Consider the following 11,048-nt stretch of genomic DNA (forward strand, 5'->3'; position numbering starts at 1 on the left):
TGACACTGGTCTACGGACGCAGAACACAATGCACTGTAAAAAAACAAAACAACAAAAAAAATGTATTATTACATTTAAAAAAACATAAACTAGGGACCACTGTAATGCAAACATGTTATTTGTTGATTCTGGTGAATAAAGTTTTGATTTAAATTTCACAACATAACTTAACTGCACTTATTTGCATTTAATTTTTTTTTATTCATTCATCCATGTCAGCAAGGTTTTAGCTCCACCTGCAGGCAGCAGAGTAAAAAAAGCAAAATAAAAAGAAATATAAAAAGCAATCCCCCAGCCGCCAGCATGTAAAATTCATGTTGACCTGTATGACCATTTTTTTAAGTCGATGTGGCCCCTGAGCCGAAAAGTTTGGACACCCCTGCGATAGTGTAACGTCACTTCCTGTTTCTGCTTAGCTGTGTCCGTGCACGAGTTTGAAACCGTGTTGGAGAGAATGGAGGACAAGATGTGTGTGGATGAATGTTACACATCATAACGACAGTTCACCTGATCTGTTTTACCTCAGTGGTAGCCTGATTGAATTTGATTAGTTGGTTAGCTTAGAGGCTAACACTACACCCACAGGGACTGAAGGAGAAAATTAAAACTCAAACTCAGCTGGTCCCAAACAAAGACCAGCAAAGAGAGGAGGGAAGCACCACCCAAAGAAAAACTCAGGTGCTCATTTCCTGTTATTATTTCAAAATAAAACAGGAAAGGACCAAAAAACAAACAAACAAAAACACACACAGTTCAGAGACAGAAACCAGCAGCAGTTTCACAGCACGGCAACTTTTATTAAAAACCTGAAACATGATTTAGTGTTTTGTGACGCATGAGGTTATCTCCTCATTAAATACACAACACGGCTGGTGAAGCATCATAACACACTCGGCTCACACATGGCAACATTTACTCATGTCTCTGCTCCCATCTTGTGACCGCAGGATGAAACTGCACGCTGAAAACTGGATTAATGAAGCGCTCCTAAAATCTGGCATCCAGCAGCTGCTCCTCCACAGTCAGAGGAGTCAGAGTGCTGACAACAACAACACTTCCTCCTCCTCCACACTTCAAACGGCCATAAAAACTCAGTCACAGCAAAGTCACTGCTTCGTCAGATTTAATTTTAATTTAATTTAATTTTTGGGTCAGAGGTCAGGGGTCAGAGGTCAGGTCAGGGATGGTTTTGGCTGGTATTTCACTCTGTTGAAGTCGTCGACCGTCGTTTCCACTGGAGGCGTCTTCCAGTACTCCTCCAGACCCAGAGCCAGACACAGAGCGATGGCCGCCATCTGCAACACACACACACACAGGGTTCTGGATGCTGGAAACATTTCTTCTGTTTCTGTGTTATTAGTGTGTGTTTACCGTGATGGTGGCGAAAGCCGAGATGATTCCAATCCTCAGTTTGATGGGAAAACTCAGGTAGCTCTTCAGGATCGGGCCACAGGGCTGCCACACACAGAGGTCAAAGGTCAACAACAGTGTTCACCTGCTGCGGGTGACTCAGTAAAACAGCTTAAAACCCTCATAAAGTTTTTTTTATCAGTTTGAACATGTTTGGTCAGAAAGTCTGTGAGAAAAGACGTAAAGATGCTGAGGGACAAAACCCACAGGAGGACACAGAGGACACTGGAGGATGGACAGGAGACAAACAGCGCAGTGAAACAGAGACACGAAGACAACCAGAGAGAAAAGAGACAGGAAGTGATTAAATCTTTCACCTTTGAGTGCACCCATAATTCACCCTGTGAGCTCAGAAGGTGAAGGTCACCGCCGACCATCACACAGGAGCCATCTGAGCTGGAGTTATGGACCCGAGAGCTGAAGAGAAGAAGAAGACAGGAAGTATCATCAAGAAGAGGACGTTCCCGATGGGGGCGCTAGTGTGCAATAATGGAGTAAGACGTGTTTTGCTGAGCTCCGTGTCAATTCCCCTCATATGGCAATTAAACCACTGCACCCGACCGCTACTGTGCATTTTTTGATTCCTGAGCTACTTTGCAGATTGCTGTTTCATTATGCCGAAAAGGGAGGACAGCCAAAGCCAGAAATCTGCCTCTCATCACGGTGGCTCCGCGGCTGTTAGCAACGAGGATATCCCAGCCGCCATTACGAAACAACGTGCCGAGCTAACTAAAGTCTCTACACTTATGGACGATTTGAAGAAGTCCATGGAGGGGCGTCTCGACTCAATTGAGGCATGCTTGTCTACACTACAAAATAAGCACACTGAGACAGAGCGCCGTATTGGTGACATGGATGAGGCTCTCTCCTCTGCTGACCATCGCATCACAGCATTAGAAGCTACTTGCAGGGAGCTACATGTGGCTAACGGTCTAATCAAAGCCAAGGTAAATGATTTGGAGGGACGCTCTCGCAGGCTGAACATCAGGATCGTCGGGATAAAAGAAGAGTCAGAAAGCGGGCACCCAACTGATTTCGTTTCAATGTTACTCCCGGAGCTGCTTGGCCAGGATAATTTTAGCAGACCCATCAAGATTGATAGAGCGCACCGCAGCCTGAGACCTAAGCCAATGCCTAACGAACGGCCACGGGTTATTATGGCCAAGGTCCACAACGACCGTGATGTGAGTGATATTCTCCATCTCAGCCGACAGCATGCTCCACTTTCATACCGTGGAGAGAAGGTTTGGATTTTTCCTGATTATACAGCGGAGGTGTCAGCTCAACGGCAAGCTTTCAGTGCTGCTCGGAAGAAGTTGGTTGACGCAGGAGTTAAGTGCTACCTGCGCTTTCCGGCTAAACTCCAGGTGGTGCACAACAACAAAATCAGTGTGTTTGAGTCACCAACGGATGCTGAGCGTTTTGCTGATTCTGTTGTGGACACAGCCTGATTTGTACTGTTTAACCGGCTGCACTACTGTATACTTTTGATTGAGAAAGGTCTTTACCTTTTGTGATTTACATTGTTTTGTTTTTAGCTGCTGCAACTCATAGCTTTTGCATTCTTTATATGCTTCTTATCACGACGTTTGATAGGTGCAGATAGTTTATTTCATCTTTATGTCTTATAAATGGGGAACACACGGGCTGTCAGGTAGAGTTAAAGAGTTGTTTTAGCTCAGCTGGCTCCGTTATCCGGCAGCCTCCAGTACAGTATGTGGGATCTGCCGCTTTGTTCTTTGTTGCGGCTTTGGGTAAGTTTTGGGGAGGATGTTGTTTTTGTTTGCTGTAGTACTGCCACTTTGTCAAATCTCATGTCGGTTTACATTTGTTATACTTTTGTTTTAAATACTGGATAAACAGTCTCAGTTGTTAGGAGCAAGCCCCATCACTTTTACTTCATGGAACTGTAAAGGTCTTGGTGGTGCCTTAAAGAGGGGCAGAGTACTCGCACATCTTAAATCTCTGTCTTCTGATATTATTTTTCTACAGGAAACCCACATTCAGCCAACTGAACGGGGGCGTTTAAGAGCCTTATGGATTTCTCAAGTATATCAGTCTACCTTTTCATCCAAGGCAAGAGGGGTCGCTATCCTCATCCGTAAAACTGTCCCATTTGTTTTCAAGTCCATGGTTTCAGACCCAGGTGGGAGATTTATTCTTGTCACAGGCTCTATTAATTCACTTCCTTTAGTTCTGTTAAACATTTATGCTCCAAATTCTGACAGCCCTGACTTCTTCTGTAAAACATTCGATTTTATCACTGATCACAATATACTCATTGGAGGGGACTTCAACTGCTATTTCGACCCCCTCGTAGACCGATCTTCAACTAAACCCCCCACTCCTTTAAAATCTGTGCCGGTCCTCAATAGTTTGATTGACTCTTTGGATGTGGTGGACATTTGGAGGCTTCAGCATCCCACTGAGAAGCAATATTCTTTTTTTTCTCCTGTACATGGTAGTTTCTCTCGAATTGATTATTTTCTGATTAGCTCCAGCTTAATATCAAATGTAATCAGCACAACATACCACAGCATCCTAGTCTCTGACCATGCCCCTCTTTCACTTAAGATCAGTTTCAACATCGGGCCCCCTCAGCACAACTGGAAATTTAATCCTTCTTTATACTCGGACAATGTTTTTTGTGAATAGATTGTTACTAAGATCTCAGATTTTTTATCTATCAATGACAATGGTGCAGTTTCTGATTCGACCCTTTGGGAGTCTTTTAAGGTGGTACTGAGAGGTTGCATCATTTCGTACCAGTCATTTGCTAAAAGAGCTAGGCTAAAACATCTGTCTGACACTGAGACTAAGCTTGCTGCTTTAGAGGAATCATATCATATTTCGAAAACTGAAGATACTCTTAATGCCATGTTGAAAATAAAATACGAATATAACCATATGCTGGGGGAGCAGGTATTAAAACATATTCGAAAGCTTAAGCAAGCACACTTTGAGTTAGGTGATAAAGCTGATAAACTGCTTGCCAGGCAGCTAAAAGGAGTTCAAGCTGAAAGAGCGATCCACAAAATTTTTTCTTTATCTGGACAGTTATTAACTGATCCCAGTCTGATTAACAATACATTTTTCCAATATTACAGTCAGCTCTATGCTTCTAAATCAGATGCCACTGATGATGACATATTTACCTTTCTCAATTCATTGGAGATTCCAGTTTTGAATGAATCATCTAGGCTTGAATTGGACTCTGATTTTACTCTTGAAGAAATTAAATCTACAATTCGCTCCCTGCCTAATGGCAAAGCTTACGGGCCAGACGGGTTTGGAATTGAATTTTATAAAACTCATATAGACACTATTGCTCCACTCTTACTCCGGATGGTAAATTGTTCTGTGAAGGAGGGCGTATTTCCAGGAACATTATATGAAGCACAAGTTTGCCTCCTTCTAAAAAAGGATAGATGCAACTAATGTTGCCTCATATCGCCCCTTAAGTTTACTAAACAGTGATCAAAAAATGATTGCAAAAGTTCTGACTAGTAGGTTGAGTAAGCATATTGGTACACTAATTCATGCTGATCAGACGGGGTTTATTCCTGAAAGATTTTCCTTTTCTAATACTCGACGTTTGTTAGATATTATGTATTCTACCAAACTTCCTCATTCAGCGGTTATATCCCTGGACGCACAGCAAGCCTTTGATCAGATTGAATGGAATTACATGTTTGCTGTACTTGAAAAATTCAGCTTTGGCAGGAGCTTTATAACCTTTCTAAAAATGCTTTACGCTTACCCTAAATCCACTATATTGACTAACCACAATAGATCCCCCACCCTTTTGCTTCAACATGGAACTCGACAGGGGTGCTCTCTCTCTCCTATGCTCTTTGCCCTGGCCCTTGAGCCTCTGGCCATTTCAATTAGACATTGTTCTCAAATCACAGGAATAGTTTGTGGCCCCAGTGAATACACCATCGGTCTGTATGCTGATGACATGATCCTGACTCTAGCGGATGCTAAGAAGTGCCTTTCTCCCCTTCTTACGCTGATAAGTGATTTTGGACAGCTCTCTGGATTTACTGGGCAAAAAGTTTGTTTATTCCTTTGTCTGATGGCCTAGACTCCACTTTTTTGGATAATTTGCCCCTCAAAATTGCTAAGGAACATTTTACATACCTAGGCATTGTTATCCCTAGAAACTCAAAGCTGCTGTTTAAGTTGAATTATTCAGAGTTGCTGGAGAAGGTCCGGAACATGATTGATAGGTGGAAACTCCTCCCTCTCTCCCTAATTGGCCGTGTTAATATTATTAAAATGGTAGTACTCCCTAAATTTCTATATCTCTTTCAAAATACGCCTATATTTCTTGCATCTTCTTTTTTCAAAGCATTGGATTCCATGGTCATGCCCTTTATTTGGGCTAACAAGCCTCCCCGCATCTCTAAGGTGCACTTACAGAAACCCACTGCTGAAGGTGGACTTGGCTTGCCTGTTTTTCGTCATTATTATTGGGCGTGTAATGCTAGAACGTGGGTCTTTTGGAATGACACCCCACCGGGTCTAAGTGATAGTTCCAAACCTAGCTGGCCACAGATTGAATCAAGTAGAGCATTAACATTGACTGGAGCATCCTTAAAGGCTATTTTGTTTTCTCATCTAAATCCACCTACGAAACAACTGAAGGCTGATTTCATCCTCCGCAATTCATTGAAGATTTTAAAACAGATCAGGGGAGTTCTTGGCCTTCCACAGCTATCTATCCACTCACCTATATGTCAGAACCCCTGTTTTAAACCAGGGCTTATGGATGCGGTCTTTGTACAATGGTCAGAAAAGGATCTGTCTGTAATTAAAGATCTTTACATTAACAAAAAATTTGCATCTTTCACACAACTTCAGACTAAATTTAATCTCCCCCCTGGGCACTTTTTCCGGTACTTACAGATCAGGCACTTTGTTAGGCAGTCAGTCCGTAGTTATGAAACCATCCCCTGTCGACATGCTTTTTATGAGCTTATGTTGAGGAATCCCAACTCTAAACATTTAATTTCACATTTTGTTTCCCTTTTTCCACTGGCAACCTCCTCGCTACACATTAAGGAAGCATGGGTTAAAGAAATGGGAACTGATATTCCAGATGACTTGTGGACAACTGGACTGAATCGAATCAAAGCATGCTCCGTGAATGCTAGACTCCAACTCATCCAGTTTAAAGTTATTCATCGCCTGCATTATTCAAAGACCAAACTTAACAAGATCTTTCCTTCCATTTCTCCTACGTGTGATAGATGTAAATCGGATGAGGGTACTTATTTTTGACCTGCACTAAGCTTGATAAATTTTGGACTGATATTTTTAATTTGTATAGTACTATTTACAATAGAAAGTTGACCCCTGACGGCCTATTGGTGATATTAGGATGCTCCAGTGAGTCATTATCTCTTCCCCCCACTCTGCAGTATGCGCTAATGTTTGGATTGGTTATTGCTAAACGAATTATACTAAGGGAATGGAAATCTGCCTCTTCACCTTGTTCTAAGAAATGGCTGAATGAACTGGTTTCCTGTTTGTACCTCGAAGAGGTGCGTTACAAACTTTCTGATACTTACTCCAAATATCATGCCATTTGGGGTCCCTTTAAGGATCACATCAACAAAGGAGAAAGACATTCTCTACAGACAATTTAAACAGACTGGAGCACCGGGCCTGGCATGCATCCATATCGCTTCTGCTCCTCTATGGTGGCTTAATCTTTGGGACTTGCTCTTAATTTATTTTTTGCACACTTCATTTATATGTACAGACATGTTGAATTTGATTTGGTTTTTTGTGATGGCAGTACTGTTGCTGTGTTCTTGTTTTTTTTGTATCTTATTTTAGGTGTCTTACTGTTGTTGTCTATAAAAAAGAAAACTTTGCATAAATAAAATGTTTAAAAAAAAAAAAGAAGAGGACGTTCCCCTCAAACCCCCATCTCAGCCGAAAAACCAAGCAATTTACAGAGTGCTCTGGAACTTTTCTCTTTTCGACGAACTTCATGATAATTCTACAAATAGTGACAGTGCAAATAAACACACAGACTTATAAATCCCACAAAGTTCGAACCTGTTTTCAGGTCAGTGTTTGTGTGTCGTTGTCGTACCTCGGCTCCAGCTCAGAGGAGGGACTGGGCCGTGTGCAGAAGCAGGAAACAGGAAGTTGATTCTCCCAGTCCTCAAAACTCTTCAAACCACAACAAGAGTCCTCAAAACATAAAAATCAAACATCACGACCGAGTCAAACCTCGAGAGGATCACACACAGGCACTTTAAGTCCTGTTTATTTTGGTCTCTTACTGAAGCCTGGAGCTTGTTGAGCTCCTTCTGGATGTACGGCTCGGCTCTGTGGAGCGGAGTCACGTTCAGGAACAATTCGTCCACAGTGCTGCCCATCTGCAACACACACAACTCAACATTTGATTTTAAATCTAAGCCCCAGATTTTACCATGTTGTGGGCTGTGATGCAGACTGCAGCCTCAAGGTGGCAGCAGAGGACACAAAGACGTTTACCTGAGCTTGGACCTGGACTAGCGGTGAGGCCACGATCAGCAGAGCCACAAACTCCACAAAGATCAGGGCAGAAAACTGGAAGAGATGACCACAGGTCAACCCCGCCCCCTGTGTGTGTGTGTCTGTGTGTGTGCTTGTATATCGATTGTTGTGTTGACTCTTCTCACCAGCAGCAGCAGGGGTTTCAGGTCCAGAGACGCAGCACAGATTCCCAGAACAGACAAAACCACCGTCAGCGGGCCGAACACCTGCAGCACCACCAACCCGTCACTGCTGGAAAACTGGTTGAACAACTGGGAGAGGAGTAGAAGAAGAAGAAGAAGAAGAAGAAAAAGAGAAGAAGAAGAGGACAAGAAGAAGAGTAGAAGAAAAAGAGAAGAAGAGGAGAGGAAGAATAGACAAAGAAGAGTCGCTGTGTCAATCCTGACTGAAGTGCACCATGAGAGTTGTAGTCATCTGTATTTTTATTTATAATTCAACCAGGGGCTCCCTTAGCACAGGTTCATCCAGCTGACTACATTACCCACAATGCCTCAGCTCAGCTGTCACGTTTGTTTACTGACTTGCTGTGATGTCACTGCACACATGGAGGTTTGTTCCTCTCATTAATCATCTCTTTGGCCCCCTCTACGGCAGAGTGAGACCCAGGAGGGGCCCCGAGTTGGAAACCAGTCAGACAAATTAACCTCAAATTTGACATCATTTTATATGTTTCTTATGTTTTAGAAACTACTGCCACATATACAGCTATACACACACACACACATACCTCTGTCACTGGCACGTTTCCATCGATGGAGGAAAATCCAACGCCGATCATCACGACCCCGGACACCTGCAGGGGGAGAGACAGCGAGGTGAGACGCAGCGGACGGGTTTGTGTCGGTTCCTCAGAGGAGGAAGCAGCATTCCTCTGAAAGTGTTCCTCATCCCCAGAGAGACGCTCATCAGACTCCCATCAGCTGGAAACTGTGACGTCGCCGTCTGACAGTCTGACAAACAGCACTGCTGCACAGACAGAGAAACACTCGCTGTTCACACTGAGGCTCGTTCTGACCTATCAGCTGCAAGTGATGCAGAACAACCACATGACACAGCATGACCACAAACTGACCACAAAACACACAACATGACCTTAAACTATGTGCACAGAGTGGCACAAGAAATGATGCAAAATGATGTTTAACACACACACACAGTGAATCTTTTTCTAGTTCTGAAGTAAAGTGAACTTCCAACTGAAAAACAAACATTGTGATCAGCTGATAAACAACAGCAGACAGGAAGCAGAAAAAAAACAGGAAGCAGGAAGGAGTGATGGAGCTGCAACATCACAAATGATTCTAGAAGAATGCTGCTTAGTCTGATTTATTTAGCATCAGGGGAGGAATGAAGGCAGTGAGGCAAGGAGAGGAAACATGAAGAGGGGAGGAGGACCGGAGGGTTAACCACTCACTACCCAAACAAACAAACACATGTCAGTACAGACCGTCCGCTCTGACATCAACACAGGCAGGCATCCAGACACTGTTTATAATCGGAAAACTTAATTATCGATATTTGTAATTAAAAAGTCTCAGCTGGTCTGATGTCATCAGGAAAACTCAACATACAGCGGAGGACCGGCAGCATACATGAGGACCTAAAATCCATCCCTGAGGAACTCCACAAGTTTATTATGGAAGTAAATCTGCAGTTTAAATGTGCCTAAAACAGTTTTTAGTTTTTAAAATCAATTACAAAATTCAAAAATCCAACATGTCAGACCAAAAGAACAACATAAAACACTGATATAAATATAAACATACAACATCTACATCACAAAGTGTTAAATAAACTGGTGACAGACAAACACTGAGCACTGTCACTTTAAATCACTGTTTATACATGTGTGATCAATGATCATCAAAAACACAAACATTCAATTAGCAGTTAGCAATTAGCTTACCAGCAGCAGCACAGTGACGCAGATGGCGAGTCCTCGTAAGTAACTCCAGCAGCGAGCCATGACTGCCGTCTGAGAGAGTGGAGCTAAAATAGAAGGAGAAAAAGACCAGAGCCGACCCCTGTGTGTGTGTGTGTGTGTGTGTGTGTGTGTGTGTGTGATAGATGTTGTTTAAACCTCAGGAGTGTTTGGCTGCAGGACAGAGAACATGACCAAGTTTGGAAGATCAGCTGAAAGGAGGAAGAGAAGGAGAAGTAAGAGGAGGAGGATGAAGTGGTGGATGAGGAAAAGAAAGAGAACAAGAAGAGGAGGGGAGGAGAAAGAAGAGGAAGAGTAGGACATCAAGGGCAGCAGGGGAGGAAGAGGAGAGTAGAAAAACATAGAGATTAGAGAGAGTTGAAAAACAAGTAATAGGAGGAAGAAAAGAAAGAGGAAGAGGAGGAAGAGGAAGTTGGTTCAGGTTAAACATGAGTCAGAACAATGAGAGGCTGAAAAAAGATTTGAATTTTGAATGAAGCAGAAGGAGATAAAAGTGACAGTGATGAAGAGGAGGTGAAGACAGGAAAAGAAGAATCACACTTTAAACACAACCACACAAACGAACAACAAGTTACACTTGTTTTGAGATTTTTTAAAAAATCTTTCACACGTTAAACAGAAACAAATGTTAAAATAATCTGGATTAAAGTAATCTGGATTCATCATCACAGCTCTTATCTTGATGTCTGATGATGTCTCTTTGGTGCAGCCTGTTGGACAGAACAGAGCAGATTCCAGCCGAGTGTTGACTCAGGACTAAAAATAACTGAAGTGGATGGACAGCCTGTTTATGTCTGAGCCAGTGTGTGTTAGAGAGACGCTCATAAACACACTCTGCTTCAGAGCGTGCTCAGTGATGATGACGATGATGAACACACACCTCAGCTGCTGTGGAACATCCATTCTTCCATTGCTGCTGTTTACACGTCTGCATGTCAGCCAGCAGGCGGCGACATTCAGACCTTACTCAGAATTGAATGAAGACAATGACCGTTCACAGAGTCAAATCATGCTCGTCCGACAAAAACAAGCTGCAGTTTGTTGGCTTTGGAGCCAGCCCTCAAGTGGACACAAGAGGAACTGCAGTTTTGGAGGCTTCATTGCCTCAGAGGTTGGAACAGGTGGAATTAACTTCAGC

The 11,048-nt window shown here is 42.9% G+C and overlaps 1 protein-coding gene across 1 annotated transcript; it reads right to left on the reverse strand.

The window, feature by feature from the left end:
* Positions 1 to 1,106: 1,106 nt before the first annotated feature.
* LOC114432117 (23 kDa integral membrane protein-like) lies at positions 1,107 to 10,641 on the reverse strand. Its single transcript, XM_028399928.1, has 9 exons — positions 9,875 to 10,641; positions 8,696 to 8,761; positions 8,094 to 8,219; positions 7,927 to 8,001; positions 7,713 to 7,808; positions 7,520 to 7,620; positions 1,728 to 1,827; positions 1,372 to 1,455; positions 1,107 to 1,295 (listed from the first exon to the last, which is right to left on the reverse strand). Exons 1-9 carry the CDS (start codon positions 9,932 to 9,934, stop codon positions 1,173 to 1,175), a joined length of 831 nt encoding a protein of 276 aa, XP_028255729.1. The 5' UTR covers positions 9,935 to 10,641; the 3' UTR covers positions 1,107 to 1,172.
* Between the last annotated feature and the right edge of the window lie 407 nt (positions 10,642 to 11,048).

The sequence above is a fragment of the Parambassis ranga genome, chromosome 2 (genome assembly GCF_900634625.1).
Source record: "Parambassis ranga chromosome 2, fParRan2.1, whole genome shotgun sequence".
Classification (NCBI taxonomy): Eukaryota; Metazoa; Chordata; class Actinopteri; family Ambassidae; genus Parambassis; species Parambassis ranga.